The sequence below is a fragment of the Cervus canadensis genome, chromosome 3 (genome assembly GCF_019320065.1).
Source record: "Cervus canadensis isolate Bull #8, Minnesota chromosome 3, ASM1932006v1, whole genome shotgun sequence".
NCBI lineage: Eukaryota > Metazoa > Chordata > Mammalia > Artiodactyla > Cervidae > Cervus > Cervus canadensis.
Genome location: NC_057388.1, coordinates 108,380,733 through 108,405,643, shown reverse-complemented (window position 1 = coordinate 108,405,643; position 24,911 = coordinate 108,380,733). Strand labels below are relative to the sequence as shown.

At 50.0% G+C, this 24,911-nt stretch overlaps 1 protein-coding gene across 7 annotated transcripts in view; it reads right to left on the bottom strand.

The window, feature by feature from the left end:
• Window positions 1-24,911, bottom strand: part of DPP6 (dipeptidyl peptidase like 6) — a 1,059,086-nt gene that overhangs the window by 121,797 nt on the left and 912,378 nt on the right. For all 7 annotated transcript variants that reach the window (XR_006268646.1, XM_043463957.1, XM_043463959.1 and 4 more), the window contains exon 8: window positions 376-496. Coding sequence is in view for 6 of the 7 variants with exons in the window: in XM_043463957.1 (XP_043319892.1) it covers window positions 376-496 (121 nt within the window). In the remaining variant the exon portion in view is untranslated. The remainder of the gene's footprint in view (window positions 1-375; window positions 497-24,911) is intronic.

Genomic DNA, 24,911 nt, shown 5'->3' with positions numbered 1-24,911 from the left:
TGGATGCAGGCAGGCCAGCATGTCACCCTGACCCGGGAGGGTTTACCCTCTGACGTCTTCCCTAGGCAGAAGCAGGCGCCCCGCCTCTCAGAAAGGGAGCAGGGGACCTTGGTGTCTGGATCCTACCTGCTCCAGGGTCACCCCCAGCATGGCACAGGCTGGTGGGTGCCCAGCACACCTGGCCACCAGGTGAGGACCGACACTGCAGGCTGCTGCCAGCTGCCTGCGGCTCCCCGGGGCTCCACAGTCCCCCTGGAATTTAGCCAAAGCTCCAGAAACTGGAGCTTAACTGACAAGAGTCCACGTCACCACCACGAACTGCCATGAAGCAGCGGCGGCCGAGACCACAGGAACGGCGCCCCGCCCCCCGCGTACCTTCATATAGCCAGTCACTGAGGCCGTTGTAAATCACACCTTCCTTGCCAGTGGATACCACGCGGATGGCCTGCTTCCCGACGTGCGCGCAGTAGTAGATGTTGTTCTCAAAGATAAATATCTAATTGGAAAGAGAAAAAAAAAACACAACATTAATCAAGGAAGCGGTTACAAACAGGGTGTTCTTAAAACCCCAAACCAGCCATTTGGTCGGCATTTTCCTGGTGTGTTTATTTGACAGAACAAGAGTCTCAAGATCCCTTGGGGCTCACCTGCCTCCACACCATCTACACTGAGGGTCAGTTAGAGCCTCAAACTACACACAGTTCACCCAATGCTGTCATTTACCACAACTGGACAACTGATCTGAAACCCTTGGGGGTGTTAACATCAAGATGCATTGACTGTGTTAGCAATTGTATTTTCCCTAGCAGTTATGAATGGGGAGGCTGGGAAACTGGAAACCTGAGACTTACTCACTCAATATTTACTAAAAACTACTTAGTGGACTTCCCTGGTAGCTCAGTTGGTAAAGAATCTGCCTGCAGTGCAGGAGACCCGGGTTCAATCCCTGGGTCGGGAAGATCCCCTGGAGGAGGGCATGGCAACCCACTCCAGTACTCTTGCCTGGAGAATCCCGTGGACGGAGGAGCCTGGAGGGCTGCAGTCCATGGGGTTGCAAAGAGACGGACACGACTGAAGTGACTAACACTTACTGGGAGAAGCAGGCAGCAGAGGATGAGATGGTTAGCTAGCCTCATGGACTCAGTGGGCATGAGTTAGAGCAAACTCTGGGAGATAGTGAAGGGCAGGGAAGCCTGGTGTGCTGCAGTCCATGGGGTTGCAAAGTCAGACACCACCACCACTTAGGGGGCACCTACTCTGTGCCAATCCTGAGATGGCACATTGATGAGAGGTGGGACGTATCGTGCATCTTTATCCTACTTACAGTCTGGTAAAGGAGACAAATTTTAACAGGAGAATGCTCTGACAGGGAAAAACGAGACGCGGGGACATGTGACGGTATCACTAACTTAGGCCAAAGGACGGGCCTGAGAAAGGGACTGAAAAGTATATATTTTTTAATTGTGGTAAAACACACTTGACATGAAATCTGCCCCCTTGGCTGCTTTTAAGTGCATCGTTTGGTGGCAGTAAATGCCCTCACACTGTCATGCAACTGTCACCACCATCATCTCCTGGACTCTTGTCATCCTGCAAAATTAAAGCCCCGCTCCCATGAAACACGAACTGCACTCCCTGCCCCCAGCATCTACCGTTCTGCTTTCTGCATCTTATGCACCTGACGACTCCGGGGACCTCGTAGAACGGAAAAGTGCAGAGTGTGTGCTTCTGTGTCCGGCTTATTTCACAGAGCACGACGTCCTCAAGTTTCACCAAGGGTTGTGGCAAGGGTCAGAGCTCCGAGAAAGTGGGTTTTAGGCTGCGATCTGAACAAGGAGCAGGAGGAGGAAAGGGGGCTGAGAAACGAGATGACTGGACCAACGGCTTGCGAGAAGCCAGAGGCAGGCGTGGGCTTGGAGGGCTGGGGGGACTGGGCACGCACTCCCAGTGACCAGAATCCTGGTGGGCAGAGGACCCCAGGGGCAGCGGGAAGCCTTGGCTGAGGCTTGAGTAGGGAGTGCCAGGATTGGCGTGGGTCTTCTGCAGGTGAGCCCTGGGCCGTGAGGATGCGGGGAGGATGGGCAGGCGTGAGCCTGTCACCGCAGGAGTGAGGATGGAGGTGAACAGAGGCGGACAGGCAGGGACAGCGGGGAGGGCGTCCTGAGTGTGGCCAGTGCAGTTGTGGAGGAGGCAGGGAGGTCCTCCGGCTGCTGGCTGGGTGACCCATGTGTAGCACTGGGGTGCCCTGGGCGATGTTACAGCTCTGACCTAGGGTCAACCTCAAATTCTCTGGGGCGGGGGAGGAGGGTGGTCTAGGTCAGTGGCTCTCAAACTGGGCTGTGTGTTAGAATGATCTGAGGAGCTCTGAAAACCCTACCGCCAGGTCCAGGAACCCAGCTCAAAGATTTTATTTTAAAGAAACACTTCAGGTTATTCCAAAGTGCAGCCAAATCTACGCAACAATGGCCCAGGAAAAACTCCCACGTCTCCCGGAGCTCTTGCAGTTCGAATCAGCCTGTTCGCAAGGCCCTGGTCAGTTCTGCATGTGTTTTCTGTGTCTAAATGCCCTGCCTTCCATCCCCAGGGGGAAGCAAATCTCCAACGTCTGTAGAAGCAGAGCTATGTGGACCAAGAACAGGACTCAATCTTTTTTAAAGGAATTCTAAAAAATATATTGTCAGTGTCATCGACGAGGCCAGTGAGAGGGTGTTTTGCAAACATGGGAAACAGCGCAAATATTGACATTTCAAACAGAATTATGCCGAAAGGGCAGTTCCTACAGACGATTCTCATGGAAGGATGGAGCTGAAAACTCGTCAAGTATCAGCTTCCTGCTCAGGCCTCCTGCCTCTTAAACATTCCCTTCAACCAGAAATGAGCTGGAAAACTTCCAGACACAAGTACACATCCTCGTTTAATTTCTGCAGCTGTTCTTACGAGTTTGCCGAAGGATAAAGATGTATTATGAAATTTTAACTTCTCTTTATGAGTTCTAAGCCTAACAATGCATTTTTGAATCAAGTCAGACCATAGCCAATTAATATTCTGAATAAGTAAAATTTGCTATGATAGACATTAAATCCATTTTTACGTTGGCTGAATTTTTAATGGAAGGAAAACAAAAGGGAACAAGCTGTAGAGAACAACACGTTTTGCTTTGAAGATGTTCATGTTTACAATGGGAGTCTGGGTTCTACAGAGCTTTAGTCCTCTCCAGGCCCCACAAGGGTGTCTGCACCCCATGCTCCGGGGCACCACAGACCTGCTATGGGGCTGGGCCAGGGCTGGACTCCCGGGGGTCCTCTTATCTGTCACTGGAGATAAAGGCACGGGCTTCCCGGGTGGCTCAGTGGTAAGGGATCCACCTGCCAATGCAGGACACACGGGTTCAATCCCTGGGTCGGGACGATGCCCTGGAGGAGGACATGGGAACCCACTCCAGTCTTCTTGCCTGGGAAATTCCCTGGACGGAGGAGCCTGGTGGGCTACTGTCCATGGGGCTGCAGAGAGTCGGGCACGACGGAAGTAACTGAACAATAAGGAGATCAATGCGGAGCCCAGTCTTAGGGTGGGCATGAGGCTGAGCGAGCTGACATCCTCAAGGCACTGAGGACAGCGCCCGGCACAACGTAAGGGCTCGGCAACACACCTGCGGGTCTTGCTGTGGTTACTCTCATCATGACAGTTTTATTCTGCCTGGAGGGATTAGGAGAGGATTCCTGGGGGAAGTGACCAGGAAGAACACCCACGTGTTCACAGGGCGGTTACAAGAAAGCCCAGAGACACATGGAGCCAAAAGGGGAGCTTGTCATCTCAGGACGCCGGGGATGGGACAGTCACCATGACTGGGTACAGAGTAGCCGCTGGTTCTGGAAAATCAAGGCCCAAAGGAAGCCACACTGCACAGCTCAGGGCTGGACTAAAAGGCAGCGGCACAGCTCCAGTGGGATGATAAAACAGAAGGGACACGGGACTTGAAACAGAAAGCTAAATTCGAGCTGAGACTACTAGACATCCAGTTCTGAGGCCATTACTCAACCTTGTCCTTAAGCTTGTCCTTGTAACGTAATCTCATGTCCTTCACTACAAAACACGAGGTTGACTGGATGATCCCGAAGATTTCCTCCATATTTAACCCTGTTGAGTCCAAAGGTATCTGACATCTGGAGAAGATGTTCAGCAAATTAATTAGTGAGCCCACTACCAAACTCGTAACTGAAAGGAAACTATTTATCCTGAAGGGGAAATTCAACATTCACGGTGAACCCAACGTGTTACTGTTAAGGGGAAAAACAGACTCTCTGGATTCCAGCTAAAACCCCCAAATATCACTCATCCTGGGTCTCTTCAATTGACACGTCACGGCAACTGCCTCTCTCGAGAACACATTCTTGGGAGTGGTCACGATCTACTGATCGCTTTTCCCCTTGTTTCCTGCTTTTTCTCTTGAGTTCCCCCACTTCCTGACCGAGCACACTTTTACTAACATTTCCACAATAAAGGAGGATGAAAGATCCTGTTACATAGGAGACTAGGTTTACTTTATAGGGTGAGATGGAACGTTTGGGTGGTCACGGAGCGCCCCTGGTCCAGCAGTGACAATGCACTGTCTTCCTATAGCAAACGGGATCGTCCCTGTTGTGTTCACTCTGTTCCCACTGGGAACTCTGCACAGTTGACTCACATCACTGGAACACTGCACATGGACAAAACACGTCACCGGAACATGGAAATTCTGCCTCTAGATCTTGAAACCTGGTCAACACACCCTTTAGCAGACTCTGGAGGAGAAGCAAACGGCTGACGGAGAGGCCGGCTGACCTGGGGAGGCTGGCGCCCACCAGGTTCCTGTGTCCACCTGGCTTTAGCTTCTGCGTGTATTATAGATGTCACCCCTGGTCCCCTGAAGGGCTTTGTCCACGGGCCACAGAACACCAAGTCAGAACCACCAGCTGTGTTCAGAGCTGAATGGCCTCTGCACAGACTTGACCTTCTGACTAACCTTCTGTTTACTGCCCTGGACACTGGTCAGGGTGGGTGCAGGCACAAAGAGGAGCACACGATTGCTGACACGCTGCAGTTGCCCGAGGGGAACGGTACACGCCAGGAGGAAGCTGCGGCCGTGGCCTCTCCGAGCGCACGGTTCCAGTCGCCGGGCACATGCCTCTGGGCACCTGGGGGCTCGGGAGGGGCAAACAGAGGGATTTCACAGCCACCCACGGGGGTCCCCGCTGTCACCTGGCAATGGGGATGCGGGGGGCCCCAGGGCTGCTGGGGGACAGCTGGGAGGAGTCCCGTGGGGGGGCTGCACCCAGGAGCGCCTGCTGACAAACGGCCCTGTCCACAGCCTGCTGAGCCGAGCTGCGCCAGGCGGGCGAGTCGACCTGTCTGCTTGGCAGACACAAGAGTCCCTGTGGGTGTTTCCGAGCAGCCATCAGGCTCCTGGAGCAGCCCACGTTCCCTGGGTTCAGGTCAGGAGACACCGGTGACGGTGGGACTCCTGGGTCTCCACTGGAGTGAAGTTATTACGCAACAGTGACCAGAAGGATGTTCACCAACACCCACGGGAGAGTGAATACAACGCCGCTGGGACTGTTTTTGAAAAGCAGACTGGCTGGTGGGAAATCCCACATCAGTTTGGCCGACCATGAGGTGGAAACAGGGACAACAAATGCCACCCAACTCTGACTATGCACAGTTATCATCACTATAGTGTATATGGGAAAAGTTAAAATTCACAACCCTACAAATCACACATATACATAGTATATGACTATTATCAATAAAATAGACTGTCTGGTATTTTATTCCCTTCTAGATGAGAGAGAACGTGAGAGGGTTGGTGGGTGGGGTATAAAATTTAGCTTTAATAAAACTAAAGTTATATGGTTTTGCACAATGTTTGAGAATTTATATCAGAAGTGCTTTCCCATGTCATTAAGCATGCTCTGAGATGTGCCTTTTAGGAGATACGCCGTAGCTTATTTAATTAATTCCCTGCTGTTTGACATCTATTCTGGTTTTTATCACAATAAAAATGCTCTTGTGTACATCTTAGGACTTGGCAGGATCTCTGCCATTTCCCAAGGATAAATTCCTATGAGTAGAAACAGTGAATCATGCTCCTTGTGCAAAAAAAAAAAAAAAATGGATGGAGGAGAGGAACAGGTGGGTCAGAGAACCACATAAAGTACTGACCATACAGAAGTGTTTATACCAAGAACAAAAAGGAATCTTATAACAATGAGGATACCTTGTTTATAAGATTTTCAGACTGAACAGTGATACCGAAAGTTGCTCAGGAGGCCCCATGCTCTCCTGGTGGGGGCAGAGGTTGGCTGCACCCGCAGTCAGAAAACCACGTCAAAAGGGACTTTTCTCGGGTAGATTATGTGAGAAAGATGCTGGACAGAACGCATAGCCTTCTCAGACCGTGTCTACAGAACCTGACAGCTATGGAAGCTGTAGCCTCCGACTTAGAGGGGAACAGCAGATGTATATGTACGTATGTAGACGTGCGCTGCCTCCCAGGTCAACACGCAAAGGTGCTGAGAATCGTGCTCCGGTTACTCGAGCTCATTTCGGGAACTGAGCAGCTCTTTCCTGACTCCGTTCTGCTCTCCGAGCCCCTGTTTCGGCCATTCTACTGCTCAGCTGGGCAAGGAGGTGACCGTCTGTTCCTCGAGTTGCTGTCTGAGTCTGGACATGCAGTGATGATGGGGGTTTGGGGGGGTGGTTGGTGGCGGCAACGCTGTTGAATAAGTGAGGGTCTTCAAGACTCTTAGTGGCCCCTGTCCAATTCGGGAGCATCACCATCACCCCCACAGATGCGCGTGTGAGCACCTCCAAAGAGCCGGGCAGGGTGCTGGGCACCAGCTCTACAAGCTCCCGTCTGAACGGTGCTGGGGCCACAACAGTGCTGTGTGAACGGCTTATGTCCCCAGTCCACCCATCGCCCCAGATTCAGCACACTTGGCTCTCAGGTTGGTTCTTGCCCAGGCGGCGGTGGGACATGGCAAAAGTCACACAATTGTTCTGCCTTTGGACCGTCGCACCCATGAAACACAGATAATCACACCTGCCGCGTCTGCCTCACGGTGCTATCGGGAGGATAAAAAGAGAGACAGTTGTGCTGCAGAAAAACTTGAGGGTTTTAAAGCACATTTAAAGGAAATGCACTATTAGCATAATAACTATCATCAACCCGTCCAGTCCTTGCTGCTAGGATACCGATCAAATAACAGAGTCCTTTCAGCTTCTCACGTCAGCACTGCCCATCCCAGCCTTTCCTCCAGAAATCAGTGCAACTCATTGAGCCACATTTCGCCACAGCAAAATAACACGGGATTTAATGCCAAAGAGCAGAGTTCAGTGCCAAGAAAGAGAATGTCTAGCACAGCATCTAAAATCACCCTTCTTACTACAAAGTACTCACGTCGCTCATCCTCTCAAATGTCAACCACAATCTAGAAGCATCTGAAGCATCACCACACAGACCCCTCCTCTTGGTGCAAACGGCGGAGGAAAGCGTCCTTTCCAGAGCTGGGCCCTGGGAGGAGCTCTCAGGGTCTCCCCCACTCCTGAGCTCGCGCTTTAACCTGAGGGGCTCGAGGCGCTATTTTTCCAAAGCTGAGGGAAAAGCCTCAAAATGAAATTACACTCTGGGGCAGCTCATGGCTGTGCTTAGTCCCTGGGGACATGGGAGCTGAGCAAATGCACAGCGACCACGGGGAGGATGCTCGGACAACACCAGGGGTGGGGGCGGGGGGAACAGGCCAAGCCCCCTCCTTTCCCCGTGGGCCTCTGAGTCGCAGGACTGCCCGTGGATGGCCTACTCGGCCTCCCAAAACGCCATGCTGGGGAGTGCTGGGAGGAAGTGCGTGAAGGCACTTCCTGCACCAGGGACAGGGCGCCTAGCCCACCGTGGGATCCGCCTCTGCAGGCCTTCTGCCCTCTTCTGCCTGTGGCCCGCAGCTTCGACCCCACCGGAGAGCGGGTGCTGCCCATGGCTACGCCTGGACAGGGCCACCCCGTCCCTGGGGCACCCCGGCTTCCAGCTCACGGGGGCGGGAACTCTCGGTACCCCCGGGAAAGACCCCGCCGGGAATCACTCGCTGTCTGGGGTCAGCGGCTACCGCTGAGCAAGTCGCCTTTCTTTAGAGGATTTGGGCGGGAGGAACCTTCAAAGCCATACGAGGGCCTCTCTCGGGGGCTTCGGGGCCACTGGCAGCTCCTGGAGGGGCCCCCCACCCTCCCTGGGGGGACCACCTGCTGGGCCGAGCTGCGTGCCCCTCAGCGGCACTGTGGTCACCCTCACGAGTGCGGCCGCCCCGCAGCCACGGTGCTCACCCTTCCAACAAAAGGAGGGTTTCCTGGGTCATCAGATTTGGGAGCGTATGTGCCTCTTTTTACAGAGGAAGAGCAGTATTTGTCAGTCCTTTGTGGTGGAGACATAACTTTTTCAAATCTAATATGCACGAATTATTCACATTTCAATCTCTCCAAAATTCAAACGTATTAAAATTGATGGTGGGTCAATGTTGAAAACTGTAGTGTATTATTCTTTCTCAGAGGTAAGTGAAAAAGTGTTGATTTGACAGTAGATATTCATTTATATTTGATGAATTTGGGGGAGCAGCATTTGATATGTCATTCTAGGCATTGTTCAAAGTGCTTTATATATATTAACTTTTTTTGAGGGAATTCTTTTGGTGGTAACCCCTCTCCTTCCTGGGTCAGGAAGATCCGCTGGAGAAGGGATAGGCTGCCCACTCCAGTATTCTTGGGCTTCCCTGGGGGCTCAGCTGGTAAAGAATCCGTCTGCAGTGCGGGAGACCTGGATTCGATCCCTGGGTTGGGAAGATCCCCTGGAGGAGGGAAACGCTACCCACTCCAGTATTCTCGCCTGGAGAATTCCATGGACTGTATAGTCCTGGGGGTCTCAAAGCGTCGGAAACGAATGAGCGACTTTCACTTCATACCTCTCCTTCCAGCATTTCTTTTTTAAATTTGTTTTTAATTGGAGGGAATATTTGCTTCTGTCTTACTCCAGGATGTTCTGGCTGAGCACTCAGCAGAGATCTCCATGCTCCGCTGGCCCAGTTTGAAGCCGTCCCTCCCCCATGATCTCCCCCACGCTCTGCCCTGGGCGCCAGCTCGGACATGCGGCTCAGGCCTGTGTATCCCAAGAGCCTCCCCCTCTTACCCCACCCTGACCTTGGCAGTGCTCACCGAGGGTTCAGTCCAGGTCATCCCTCAGCGTCTCCCAGATCGAGTTATGCAGTTAATGGTTTCCTGTTGCTGGGTTCTGGTCCTGGAAGGCCCAGGGATTACTGATCAACCTGGTGCCACAGAATGTGCCTTTTCATGGTGAGAGAGAGTGAAAAAAATACCCAGAGAGAAGTGGCGCTAAAGAGACGTGAAGGCAAAGGGAACACAGGAAAGGAAGGTGGAGGGAAAAGATGTACACTCTGAGGATTTACTCTGGCACCTGGATACAGCTGTGCCTGATGCCAAACCTGGGTCTGCCCATCCTTCGCAAGTAAGAGTCTCTTGTTTGTTTAGTCCACTTTAAGTGGGAATTCTGTCCCTTGTAACTGAAAAACCCTCGTGAACGCACACTCTTCTTTCACTAGTTACCGTGTTTCTGGTCTGCCTCCTCCCTCTGTCTGCTGTTAGGTGTTATGAATAACGGTGAGGTCTTTGCCCTCAAGGAGCTCCAGGTTCAGGCACATCCTCATCTGCGCTTAAAGAGATGCACAAAACCACAGCAGATAATGAACACCAGCTCCCACGCTGCGCCCAGTGATCAGCCTTTGGTTTCTGGAGGAGATCTCATCCTTACATTTTCCAAGTGATAGCTCCGAGAGAGTAATTTTTTCTGGCTCATGAAGGAGACGGCTGATGCAATCCAGAGATCCACAGGCCTCTCAGAGGCTGGCAGGCATACAGATCAACAGATATAAATCAACAGAAGCAAAGATGAGAGGGCGGGTGGTCCATGCTGGATAGAGCCGTGACGTGGTCATCAGAGGTCATCCCAGACACTGCCCACATGTCCGGCCCGTTCACTGTGCGGCCAGGCTGGAGTCCAGACTGGGTCATGCCCTCCCGGGTAAGGGATGAAGTGTGTGCTGCTTTCACATCCCCAGAAAGCCCACCAGAAATAAACCCAGCAACTGCCACAACCACGGCACGTGGGAAACTCAAGGGGAGCCAGGCGGGGTGGCACTGGGCTGTGCCCAGGGAACGGCAGGGCTCCCAGCTGACCAGGGCACCAGACTCAGCCTCTGGTTGGCAGCCCTGGGGCCGCTCCGCCGGTGGGAGGCAGGAGGGCAGAGGTGGAAGCCCACCCTGTGGACAAACCTGCAAAGTCAGATGGGAAGAAGACCCTGGAGGTGGGCCTGACTCAGTGACTCTCAACGCAAGTGAATTCACCAGTCCTGGTGACAGTCGCTTAGAGGATCAGAGACGAGAAGGACGTGCTGAGAAGGAAGAGCCAGCCCCGTGGGGTCATGTGGGGAGGGGGAGGCAAACGCACACGGGTGGGGAGGCTTCTGAAGACAGGTGATGCTGAAAGGCGGGTGCGAGGGTAAAGGGTCAAGGACGTATCTGAGCACCGGGGTAGGGGCTGGACCTGCTCTCCAGTAGGGGGCTCCTGAGCACCTCTTCACCTGGAGAACCCAAGTGGGCCGGGGGGATGTGAAGATGTGGTGGGGCGCCCGCCTGCCCCCACGAAGTGGCCTCGCTCGTCCTGCTCGAGGGCAGCGTGTCTACAAGTCAACGCAGAACCGTCCCCTTGATGTTTCACTTCGAAAACTGAACCGTGCTTTGGAACAGGCCTTTGAACAAGCTTGCATCAGCCCAAGCCATCCACACATGACCACCAGGATCCCCCAAAGCCCCATGCTTTCTCTTCCTGTCGGCCTCAAGAATGCTTGGCTCAGTATGAGTCTCAGACCCTGACACCCTCTCTGGTCACTGCAGCACCTGGCGTTTTCCTTCAGAAAGACGACGCTGGCCCATCGCTCTCTGAGCTGTGTGTGGAGCGTTTATCAAAACCCTGTTACTAAATTCATTTTATGCTGTCTCCCCACACAATTATAATCTCCAAGAAGATGGAGACTGTGCTTGTGCTTGCTTTGATGCCCACATCAATGCCTGCAGAGACCTGATGCTAAATATTTGCTGATTAATGATTCCAAAAACACCCACTGCTACCAGCTGAGGGCTTCTTGCGTGCTCGGCACTGACAGACATTCGCCCACATCTTATTTATTTTATGCTCGCCAACAGAGGTCTGTACAGTCAAAGTTTTGGTTTTTCCAGTAGTTACGGACGGGATGTTGGACCACAAGGAAGGCTGAGCGCCGAAGAATTGATGCTTTTGAACTGCGGTGTTGGAGAAGACACTTGAGAGTCCTTTGGACTGCAAGGAGATCAAACTAGTCAATCTTAAAGGAAATCAACCTTAAATACTCATTGGAAAGATTGATGCTGAAGCTGAAGCTTCAGTACTTTGGCCACCTGATGCAAAGAACTGACTCATTAGAAAAGACCCCGAGGCTGGGGAAGATTGAAGGCGGGAGGAGAAGGGAACGCCAGAGGATGAGGTGGTCGGATGGCATCACTGGCTCCATGGACACAAACCCCTGGGCAAGCTCCAGGCGATCCTGAAGGACAGGTAAGGCTGCTGTTCTGCAGTCCGTGGGGTCAGAGTCGGACACGACTGAAAGACTGACCAGCAACACAGGCCCTCTCATGTCCTTGGTGTGGCCTCTCATTGTCCAGGCACTTTGGCAAGGAAGATGTTATTCCAGTTTTTTAGAAATGAGATGCAGGCTCGGAGAGGCGAAGCTTTGACCTGAGGTCACAGTGCTCATGACAGAATTAGAAACGGATGCTTAACCCCCATGCCGGTGACTCTGGGGCCAGCGGCCCAGCAGCCTGTAGAACCAGCTGGGAATTCTCAGGCGCCTCCCCAGGCCAGCTGGGCTTTAGTGGGCTCTCTGGCTGGAGACTGATATCAATGAAAAATCATAAACGATTTCCAGCAGCTCTGCTAGTGAGGATGGTCTGCTGGTGAGGATGGCTGAACCCCTTCATGAGGGGTCTGAATGGAAGCACAAAGATTGAGAACTGAAAGCCCTCTGAAGGCACCAAGAGAGCCGACAAGTGTACTGACTCATAGAAAACAGGCGGTCTCTCGATCTTTTAGCTGCAGTTAAATTCAAGCCTCATCGGTTGCCAAACGCAGGCTTCTGACTCTGAAGAAGTGAAAGGATTCTGCAGTACTTTCTGAAGATGATGGAAAAGGACACTCTTTTTCCTTGGTAAGTTTCCGGGCCTTTTTCTGTACAGTTCAAACATGAGGCCGGCAATGCTGCCCCTGAAACATCATTCAGACTTTGCTGGTGGGATCACCTGGGTGGTAGCAGGTGTATGAGGTGTTCAGGGTCCGCTCTGAGGGGATGCTGAGGCCTCTAACACTGCCCTAGACATGCCAGCTCACCCCCGTCAGACATGTCCCCTCTGATTCCCGGGGTGACGGGTCTTAGAACTTTCTTCTTCTCCAAGTCAATGAGATAAACAACCAGCCTTCTCTTCAGCCGCTAAGGGCTCATTATCTGCAGATTATTCGCAGTCTTTGAAGCTCTCCTGGCTTCTTCTCTGGCTGTTCACCTCCCAGCCTGTTACTGCTCGTCAGCATTGCGGGGGTCAGGGTCCAGCTCAGAAGCCCCCCGTCCTCGGCACGCATGCTCAGAGGCGTCTGCCGCAGCTCTGCCGGGACCAGCTCGGACTATACTCCTAGCTGCTGCAGGCTGACTTCTGCGGCCTGTGGAGCTCTCATAAGTGACCTTTGCTATTATTTACACTCCAAGACAGTAAAAGATAAACGGACCCAGAATCAAACCAGAAAATTCACAAGAAAGATGCCACGGGTATCAATTTATGGAAAATAATCAACTACTAAATACATACTAATTTATCAACTATGGTATATAAATACATGCATGCTGATTTAAGTAGGTATGCAATTGAATTATATTAGCAAAGATTTTTGAAAATTCATAGACTCAACAATATGTTTAATGATAAAGCTTCCTGCTTTATGCAGTAAATATATGACTGATTAAGCACACAGTAAACAATTTGTAAATATGTATCAAGAGCCTTAAAAAAGCATATAGTACTTTAGTTAGAAAAATCAATTGGCAAAAAAATAAAAAGTTCATTGTTTTGACTCAGTAATTCCTCATTAGGAACATTCTAGGCCTAAAGATATCCCACCGTATCAACTGTAATACTATGTACTGTGCTGTGCTTAGCCGCTCAGCCGCATCCGACTCTTTGGGACCCCATGGACCGTAGCCCACCAGGCTCCTCTGTCCACGGGGATTCTCCAGGCAGGAATACGGGAGAGGGTAGCCTGTCCCCTTCTCCATCGGACCTTCCCGACCCAGGGACTGAACCAGGGTCTCCTGCATTGCAGGCGGATTCTTTACCAGCTGAGCTCCCAGGGAAGCCCTCGTGTGATACTATATATATTGTTAATAGTCTAGATGTCCACAGGGAAATGATTTAATTTTTGTAAATCCGTTCTATGAACTGTTATGTAACTATTAAAAATTATGTTTAGGACAAGTATTTAATTGTATAAAATGCTAACTGAATCATACTAGGCACAAGTTGAGACATATACAACTAATTATTATAAAATAATAATTATTACAACTATATTATTATTACAACTATAAGGTTTCTACTCTGGGAAACAAGATTTAGAGAACACTAAAATATTAATAGTAACTGTCTATGGATACTGGATCTACTGGTCTTTCTATAAGACTTTTTCCCCCTGTTTTCCACATTTTTTTACTTTCTATATTTTTTTATTTTTACAGTAGGGAAATAAATAATAAAAATTAATCAACTACCTAAAGTGGTCCGGGCACCAGTCCTGGCAAGTGGGGATAAAACACTGAGCATGAAGCATCCTAACCACCATGGGGTGTCATGCAGTTGTTGGTCAGTCACTCAAGTCGTGTCTGACTCTCTGTGACCCCATGGACTGCAGCACGCCAGGCTTCCCTGTCCTTCCCCATCTCCCGGAGCTTGCTCAAACTCATGTCCGTCGCGTTGGAGATGCTATCTAACGGTCTCTGCATCATACGTGATGGGAAAGGATCCGGAAACAAGCATTCGGCACACAAGGTGGGTACTGGCAGATTTGGGGGGCGGGGGAGCCAGTGTGGCGTGGAATCCTAGCCTGGGGTCCATCCAAGGACCCCAGAGAGGACCTCTGTGCACCTCGACGCTCCCTGTGTCCTTCACGGCTGCCTGTCTGAAAAGAGCCCCTGTGTCCATGGACAAGTCGCATCCCAGAGACGGAGGACGCAGTGAGCCCTCCAGCCCTGGGCGTGGGCTCTGCCTTCCAGGGGCAGAGCAGACCTGGGGCCATGTCACTGCTGCCCGAGAGACCTGTGTCTTCCCAGCCTCCCAGCAGGCCGGGTCATCCTGACTGCAGGCTCCGTCCTGTGACGACCCGGGCTGAGGCTGGAGGGGCCAGATGGGGCGGCCCCGAGTCTGTGCTGGGCAGCCCTGCCCACGCATCGTGGTGGGCACACCAGAGCCAGCTCTGCCACAGACTCTGACGGTTGGAGGCCACGGGCATGTCTGCAGGCGCCTGGCTGGGGGAGGCCGGGCCAGGGCCATGGGGGCCAGCAAGCTTCCGGGGGGGCGGGGCACGTGGAGGTGTTTGGGGCAGGGGGCGAGGGGGCAGTTACGGCTTGTGAGGGGGGCAGCCTGGAACTCAGAGCTGCTCCGCCGCCTGTCGGGCACTCAGCCTCGGGTGACCTGCCAGACGTCCCCAGACTAATTTTCTCACCCGTCAGAGGACCTTGGGTGCCTGGCAGGGGCCTTGCCTCAGGGTGGACAGCTATGTTCACGTCCCCTCTGGTTCCTGAATACTGGGCTCAAAGCCCTCAGTGGGGCTGCTCATTCCAGCACCACGTGAGACCCGGCAACCAGAGCAGGACTCGGGGACCTTCTGGAAGCCAGCACCATGTCCCCTGCCCGCCCCCCGTCAGGGCAGGGCTCTGCCGTCCTGATGGAGCCCTCAGGCCAGCCTCGGCCCGTCCCCCTCTCCCTGCCCCCCCTCAGCCTCTCCACAGCTCTTCCAGGAAACAAAGCCTACTGTGGACTCAGAGACTTTCAGTTACATCCTCCTGTAAGCCGTGGGCAGGCGCGGCTTCCATCCCCAGCCGGAGGAAGATGAGACGCAGGGAGGTGAAGCAATCGGCCCGAGGTGGCAAGCAGGGGTGGCCGAGCAGAGGTCCGGCCCAGGCTGTGGCTCCAGGATCTGCCTCTGTGCCTGCTCTGCACCGGGCCACCCCCTCCAACACTCGCGGGGCAATCCTCCGTAATCGGTGTTAAAGATGTGTGTGCAGGCGCTCATCCACCACGGCCACACGTCTCAGGGTCAGTGGCGTAGAGCCAGGCTGACGACCTCGTCGGAGACGCCCCATCCAGTCAGCACCCCTCTGCTAACACCCTGTGTCAGGCCGCGCCAGCTTCCTCCTGTCTCAGCGGCTCCAGCTGCCGTAACAGAACAGCACAGACAGGGCCGCTTAAACAGCAAGCGTGTAGAGCTCACAGTTCTGGGGGCTGGAAGTCCAAGATCAGGCTGCCGTCGGGGTCGGGTTCTAATGAAAACCTTCCTCTTGGTTCACAGATGGTGCCCCTGGCTGTGTCCTCACATGACAGAGAGAGACCATCTCTCACATCTCTTCTTATAAATCCCATTCGTGGGGGCTCCACCCTCATGACCTAGTCACCCCAATGCCTGCTCCCCCTCCTGACACCATCCCACTGGAGAGATAAGCATTTCCATGCATGGATTTGGGGGACACAAACCCTCAGTCCCACAGCAGTGCCTTCCAGCCCTGCTCTGCAAAGCCCGAGTCTGTTCTGCCTCTTTCCGGAAGCCTGCCATGACTACGTCCATCTCCCTCCCTCTAATGCATGAGCACCAATCACTATTATGTGATAAAGTGCATCATTTAAACTCTGAACTGCAGCGATCACCCAGCACAGTTCCCTGTCTTGAAAAAACTGGGGAGTTAAGACTCTTTAGCTTCCCAAAGTCTGTAATAACTTTCCTAGATTATGTCGTGTGTATGCGTCTTGTCCAAATATTAATCTCCTTCAGGCCACGCTTTCCCCTTTATCTCATACAAACACTGGCACAGCTCTGGGCAAACACAGGGCTTATGCTCTGAGCCGGAGCCATCTGAGTTCTCTGCTCCTGGCCTGGGGTCCCAGCAGCCCCCTCAGCTCCTGGAGAACAAGCAGCAGGCCCTGCACCAGGCCTCGAGCCTCACGCAGCCTCGACTAATCCCCTAATGGGACGCCAGCATCTCAGGAACATGGCACCATGGGGTGGGCGGGGGACAATGGTGGTGTCTGCCCCCTCCCCGATCTGTAACTGTCACCTTCCAGCCACAGACTCAGGACGCATTTTAATGATGAACAGAAGCTGTCTTTTGAAATGTTGTCTCAGGAGGCAAATCTCACTTTTCCAGGCATACTGGGAACAGGTGGGAAACAGGAGAATTAGTACTAACTGACCTGATCAGTGAGGTGAGGTCACTGGACAGGATCTTGTGCAGGCAAGGTGCGTGGGGAAAGGAAGGAGGAGATGAGCTGGGGGCTGAGGAGGAGAGGGTGGGCTACGAAAGTCCCCCCTGGGGGATGTGAGCAGGTGGGCCGGCCGCCTGTGTGTCTGGGACTGTCCCGTGTTAACCATGAACAATCACAAAAACTGGGGTGGCCTGTCTCCCGGTTCAGGCGACTCGTAGATGGTGGGGAGGGCTCAGCTGGTCTTTATTATCTGTATCATGGGTTGAAAATTCCCGGGATGATCAATGAGAAAAATTATGAAAATAAGACCCCAACTCCCACGTCTTCCTATATGGTTATACACATCCCACACGAGCCTTCGCACATCTGCGTCCACCTATTATGATGACACCTCGGAGGGTGCTTTAGGGGGTCCCTAAGAGACATGGGTTCGATCCCTGCGTCGGGAAGATCCCCTGGAAGAGGGCGTGGCAGTCCACTCCAGTATCCTTGCCTGGAGAATCCCATGGACAGAGGAGGCTGGTGGGCTACGTACAGTCCACAGGGTCACAAGGAGTCAGACACGACTGAAGCGACTTCACACACTCGCCCTGTTCCTGCTCAGACTCAGCCAGAACCTTCCAGGGCCTCCTAGACCCACAGGGTCGCAGGACTATGGCATGTCGCCTGACGGGAACTGAGCCTGCAGCTGAGGGTGGGGAAGGGCGGCGGAGAGGCTCCGGCTCTGATGTCACAGGGCAGGCTTCGCACCCAAGGACACACTGGTCTTAAAGACAGACGTGGTGGCCACGGCCTCGGGAGCCCGGCCTAGGTCACTTGGTGCTCTGCCCGGTTCCAAAGGGGCCGCACCAGCCAGGACCTCCTACCCGCCCGGGAGGCTGGCTCTGCTGAACCAGGACGTGGCTGAGCCCTGCGGGGAGTGTGCGGTGGGGCAGTTTAATATGCAGCCAGTCTTCTGTGCTGAGCTTGGTAATTAGCACTTCTGGAAAATTACTGCACTCTACAATGTTAGCAAAATGAAACTGCTAATTAATAAAGCAAATTTCAAGCTCCTTAGAATTTCAGGAGACATTTAAGCTGCAAACTCTTACTTGGAATTATGGAAATGTGACTGGGAGAAGATTTAAGGGAACCATCGTCAGGAGGGTCCTCCCTGAGGGTGCTCCACCCTTGCTTTCCCTTGATGGGAACCGGTGCGCCATCGTAACTGCAAGGGGACTGCGGTGCAGACGGCCCCCGACTCACGATGCTGTGACTGCGGTAAAAGCTAACCTCGGACGTTGAAATCTGCTCTTTTCTGGGCAGGGCTGTGTGGTCTGATCCTCTCTCGTGATGATGGGCAGGGCAGCTCCTGGTCAGCCTCGTGACCACGGGGGAAACCACGATACACAGACGACCATTCTGGACCCAGACGGCCATTCTGCTTTTCACCTTCACTACAGTGTCCAGTAAATTACATGAGACAGCCAACACTTGATTATAAAACAGGTTTGGTGCTAGAGGACTTTGCCCAAACCACCAAAGGCGGTTCCAAACGAGGAAGGGAAGCAGCGGTCATCCCCTAAGCTGGACCACAACAGGAGCTGTCATTTACTGCGTGCTGAATGCTAAATGTGGTTACTACAGTGTGGCTACCACTATGTGATGTGAGCATCTAGATCACCCCAGGTTCTCCCAATAAACATGCAAATTAGCCATCTTAATCACCCTCATTTTATGGATGAGGAAACTGACTCAGAAGGTTCAAGGTCGAAAAAGCTAAAAGGGTCGCCTGGCTCCAGAGTCTATGTTTTTCCATTCTGTAATTTTCTCCTCATTTGGGCAAAAATTATATCTTTGGCTCAGATTCAAGATACTATTAGGTTTCTCCTTCCACAACAGTGGCCAAGAAAAGGAACTAACACTGACCATATCAAAGAAGGCTGCTCATGAGTTGTTCCAATAACCTTCACGGCATGCCTGGAGGTCTTTCTAATCTGTTTACAGGTGAGGAAACTGAGGCTCTGAGAGGTCATTAAAGCCATACAGTCCTGTGAGGTGGGGGGGGGCTGGGTTTCAATCCAGCTCAGCTGTTGTTGTTATTGAGTTGCTAGGTCGTGTCTGACTTTTCTTGCAAACCCCATGGACCACAGCGTGCCAGGCCTCCCTGTCCCTCACTGTCTCCCGGAGTGTGCCCAAGTTCACATCAATCCAGTTCAGGCTGCTTCTAAACTCTCTTCTTTCCACCGGGGGAGTGCTTCCCAAAGTATGGTTCACCACCAACCACCTCCGTGATGTTTTTAGATTTTGATTTGAGTAGCACTTGGTACTATTATTTGGTACTTCCCAGGTGGCTCAGTGGTAAAGAATCCGCCTGCCAACCAGGAGATGTGGGTTTGATCCCTGGGTCAGGAAGATTCCCCTGGAGGAGGAAATGGCAACCCACTCCAGTATTCTTCCCTGGAGAATTCCTTGGACAGAGAAGCCTGGTGGGCTACAGTTCATGGGGTCACAAAGAGTCAGACACGACTGAGCAACTCAGCACAGTGCTATTATTTACTAGTTATGTTTCAATCATTCCCCTTTCAATGTAAGCAAGTTTCATTTAAAAGTGATATTTTGCCTCACTAGTGTGAAGGGAACACCAGTATTCTCAGGAGTGAAGAGGTGGTAGGCATAAACAAGCACCAACAAAACCAAACATTATTTCTAATTCTGTCCAGGTCTACCTAAAGACCTGTTTGCTTAAGATCTATTTAAAGGTCTCTTTGTTAAAAAGCAGTGTTAGCAGGCATCAGGGCCTGCCAAAGACTTTCTCCTGATCTATATGCCAAGGTCTGGAAGAGAATTGAAAATGGAATAATTTCCTTACTATGTACTGCCACCTTCCTTGGCTCTCCATGTCGCACCTAGAGTCTGGCCCCAGAGCATCCCCCCCACACTTGCCACTTTGTTCCACAACATTCAGGAACTCCACCGGGGAGGGTGGAGGAGAACAACCTTCAGAAAACGTCTGGGAAGCTGCATCTCACAGGTTGTTTCCACCTGAGATGGTGTAGTAGGAAGCAGAACTCTGAAAGATGCTCCTGGCTTTACCAGCCTTGTGTCAATGAACACCGGCCTCTTTGTTTGGCACAAACAGGATGGTGGAGCCATCAAGGAACACGCAGCAGCTGGTGGTCCTTGAGGCTGTGGGATTCCTGGCAAACAGAAGGTGCTCACTGTTGAATGGACAGGCCTTACAGCCATTATCACAAGAGAAAAGAGATCCGAGCAAATGAAACCAGGGCTGCTTTTTTCCTGTCTTCGACATTTTCACTTACTGCAGATCAGGTTAATGCGAGAATACAGGCAGCTATACGGGGGCGTCACTGTGGCCTGTCTGTAACGGACGAGCTGGAGCTGGTGGGGAGGAACCAGCCCCGTCTGGTGCCTTGGGATGGGGGGGTGGGTGTGGAAGTAACTGGTCCCGGTTGGCTGGACCATTTCTCCTCTCCCCTTAGGCTGAGACGGCTGCATGTGGAAAGACAGCACGCAGGTCCACAGACACAGCTCACTTTTCCTTGCCGTTCACGAGGGAGAAACTACTGGAAGTCAGCGTGAAAGCTGTGGTGTCCACATGTCAGGTCTTGGAGAAGGCCCACCCAGGGTACGAGGATTCATCCACAGCCCTGCTCACCGTTCAGGGAGGTTCTACTGCCGTGTTGACCTGTGCTGTTTCCAGCAGAACGCGATCTAGGGAGGGTGGTTCCTTCTGGATGGAGTGGCAATAACCTAGGAGTCTGAGCTCACAGATTCTTTTAAAAGACGTCTAAGCTTCACATGTTCATTGTGGGCTTCCCAGGTGGTGCGGTGGTGAAGAATCCACCTGCCAATGCAGGAGGTACAAGAGATGTGGGTTCGATCCCTGGGTGGGGAATAGTCCCTGGAGTAGGAAGTGGAAACCCACTCCAGTATTCCTGTCTGGAAAATTCCATGGACAGCAGAGCCTGATGGGTTACAGTCCACGGGGTCACAAAGAGCTGGACACGCCCAAGCACACAAACACACGACATGTTCATTTTGATGAGAATCTCAATAAAATTAACCTGACATATTCTAGACCTCCAAGATGACTATCTAATAACCAAGCCCCACCATGTAATTTTCGTTCCTGGCTTGATGTTCACTACCAGAGTTGCTGTGAGCCAATGAGGAGAGAATAAAAGTGAATTTGATGTGTAAATAATACATCTCTGATGAGCACAGCAAAAATAATATCATGCTGTATTGTTCCAAAGAAGGTTTCTCCGCAGGTCAAATAAAGAAGTGAAAGTGTTAGCTGCTCAGGCGTGTTTGACTCTTTGTGACCCCGTGGACTGTAGCCTGCCAGGCTCCTCTGTCCATGGGATTCTCCAGACAAGAATACTGGAGTGGGTAGCCAGTCCTTTCTCCAAGGGATCTTCCCAACCCAGGGATCGAACCTGCATCTCCCAAATTGCAGGCGGATTCTTTACTATTTGAGCCGCCAGGGAAGCACCAGATAAAGGAAAGTCATGGGAAACTGAGTCACAACATGACTAACACAGGCATGAGGATAACAAAGGCGTGAAAACAGAGAGGCAGGGACAGCCAGTGCTATGGTCACCAGGCACTGCTGCTTTTAAATTTGCTGATTTTGAAGATTTGTTGAGGCTCATTGGTAAATTATATTTGGCTTTATAAGTTATCTAAGTATATACTGAGCTTTGTGTTTGTACTCAAGTACCATTTTAATAAAGTGATTTAAGTCTAATTTAATAATATATTTACCACATTAGCAGATCAATGTTACTCATGACAATAGATGCAAGAACCATAGAGAAACTACCAGTTTAAAAAACCAGCAAAATATGTATGCATGTAAGAAAAGGCTAGATTTATCTAATTGGATTTATCCTAGCCACTACTAGTTCATTCTGATTAGAATCTTCAGTAAGGCTGGTTTTCTATTGATCAATACAATATTACACTAACAAATTAAGGGAGAAATGCCACATGGATCGTCTCAGTAAATTCAGAAAACACATCCCCAAATTTCAAAACACAATTTAAGATAATGAATCATAGAACACAAACCACAGGAGCAACAACAAAAATAAAACAAAGAAATAAATAAAAGCGCAGAGCAAACCAGAAATGGAAATGACCCTCAACCTGGTCGAGGGCATCTACCTAATAAGCCTGCAGCAACTTCACACCAAAAGGTGAAAACTTGAAAGCATCTCCTTTATGATCAGATACAAGACAAGGATCGAATCCCCACAATCACCCCTCTGTCCCACATGGTAGTGGTAGCCTTAGCACAGCAAGACAGAAAAAGGAAGAAATAAATTTGTCACCATTTGAAGAGGCCAGGATTGCCTAAATACCTAATTCAAGCAAGCCATAGAGTGTTGGAGTTAAGTGAGTTTAGCAAGGCTGAGGGATATGAAATCAACATAAAAAGTCAACTGCAGTTCTGTTCACCAGCATATATACATTACGAAAATTATATTTAAAAAATTAAATATATACAATAGTTCCAAAATATTCTAATAATCTAGGAATGATTTTAAGCCAAATATTTGCGAGAAATTTACAGAGAAAATAAAAACTTTAGTGGAAGACATTTTTTTGGAAAGTAAATAAACTGGCAACTATACCATGTATTAGAAAGTTCAATGTGCTTGTGTGTTCAGTCACTTCAGTCGTGTCTGACTCTTTGTGACCCCGTGGACTCTAGCCCACCAGGCTCCTTTGTCCATGGGATTCTCCAAGCAAGAATACTGAAGTGGACTGCCATGCCCTCCTCCTGGGGATCTTCCCGACCCATGGATCGAACCCACCTATCCTGTGTCTCCTGCATTGCAGGCAGAATTATTATTATTATTTTTTTAATCACTAGCGCCACTGGGAAAGTTCAATAGCTGAAGTTTATAAATTCTCACACAATGGTGTGTAAATTCAATGCAACTCCCATTAATCTCCCAAAAGTGTTTTTTAAAGAACAAAGTACCCGCAGTAGCCAAGAAAAACATGAACATCCAGTAAAACAGATATAATAATACCTATTGTTAACGGTTATGCTGCCATACTGATCATAAAGCTACGGTAATTAAGAATGTGTGGTTCCATCACACTAACAGACAAGACCGGTGGGACATAGCAGGGAGTCAGAAACCAAACCTACACAGTCACAGAAGTTGATAAATGGTAGAGGCAGTCATAAAGATCAGGGAGGAAAGGAAGGTTTGTTTTTTTTCAATAAATAACCTGGTACAATGATTATTCCTATGGAAAAATAATTGTAAGTCTTCTTCACATTCTACACTCAAATCAATTTTAAGTGGATTAAAGACCTGTTTTGAAAGATGAAATTACAAAAACTGTTACAAGATATAAGATAGGAGGTATGATCTCAGGGTAGGAAACATTTCTTTAAAAAGACATAAAAAATGCAAACCATAAATGAATAAATAAACTTGATTTCACTGAAGTTGATATCTTTTCCTATTAAAAATATCAAAATGAAAGTGAAAAAAAAGCTATAAAATGCAAGGAAATATTGACAATAATAAAATGGACAAATAATTACAATTTGGAATATATAAGGACAAGCATGCACAGGGAACTATATTCGATATCCTATGATAAACCAAAATGTAAAATAATCTGAAAAATAATATATATATATATAACTGAATCACTTGCTGTACAGAAGAAATTAACACAACATTGTAAATCAAGCATACTTCAATAAAAAAGAAATGCACCAGATTTCTGTATATTAGTTTTGTTTAAAAAAGACTGTACAAAGAAATTGTACATAATAATATCAATAAAAATGGACACACTACCCAAAAGAAAAACAAGGCATGAATAAGCATTTTTACAGAAGATGTAATATGAGTAATTATGCCTGTGAAAAAGTTCAACCTCATTAGTAATCAATTATATGCAAATTAAAACTCACCGAAACTTTGACACATTTGTACCAGGAAATAAGTGACATGTACTTAACCTTGAAAGTATTTTAAACTAACTAGAAAAGGACCTGCATATTGATGGACAGGAGACTGAACAAACTTCTTGAGACGTATTTGTACAATGGATGACAACACAGCGCTGAAAAATGTTTAATTAAAGCTACACGTATCACAAACACCCACAAATATCACAAATGGTGTTGAGTGCAGAAAGCGAGGACCAAGAGAACCGGTAAGATTTCAGTAACAGCTAGGGGCTTCCCTGGTGGCTCAGTCAGTAAGAGAATCTGTCTGCCAATGCAGGAGACACTGGTTTGATCCCTGGGTCAGGAATATACCCTGGAGAAGGGAACGGCAACCCAATCTAGTACTCTTGCGTGAGAGATTCCATGGACAGAGGAGCCTGGCAGGCCACAGTCTATGGGGTCACGAAGAGTTGGACATGACTGAGCACACATATACACTTCAGATGTATTCTTTTGTTTTTACAATGCATTTCATTAAGATATAAATATGCATCTGAAACACAAAATAGTTAAATGTAGAAAACTAAAACAAAAGTGTTACCCTTACTCCCTGCCACCGGGAAGGGAACACTCAAGGTTTTCTTTGTTTAACCCTCCACAAAAGCTTTCTGAGAGGATGTCATACTGGGCTGATGATCTGTTTCTTATGGGAGGGACATTTTATTCCAGGTGGGGCTCATTGCTTGCTCTGGGGCCCTGGCAGCTCATTTATGGAAGCTGCAGAGATTTCAGATGAAAATATCACAGATAGGTCAGTGTTTCATTTCCTTTAAGGAGTGAGGCGGGAGAAAGATAAGGGTGTTAGATTAATTACGCCAGAGGCTGTATCAGGAGACAGACAGCTTCTTGATACTGCATAAATGGTTGCATGGGTGGCCTTGAATACAAATGTCATCACTCACAGTAATAGTAACACTTTGCACTTGCAGGGCATTTAGGAGATTTTCAAAGACTTTTCACAGACGTGAACTCATTTGTTCTCGAGATGAGTACTTCTGGTTTTTCAGCTGAGAGGCTGAGTCCAGACGTACAGTTTGGTGCATAGGAGGAAGCAGCCCCCCGGTTTCTGTTCTGATACCATCATGAATATATGGTCTTGGACAAATACCTTACGTTTTCTCAACTTCAACTTTCTCACTGCTAAATGGAGATACAGTGAACAAAAAGGCCATCTATGTAGATTGCCTGTCTTGCAGATTGGGGCCTTGGCAGCCCTAAATAGATGGAATACGGGAGTGGGCAGTCATTCCCTTCTCCAGAAGACCCAGGGATCGAACCC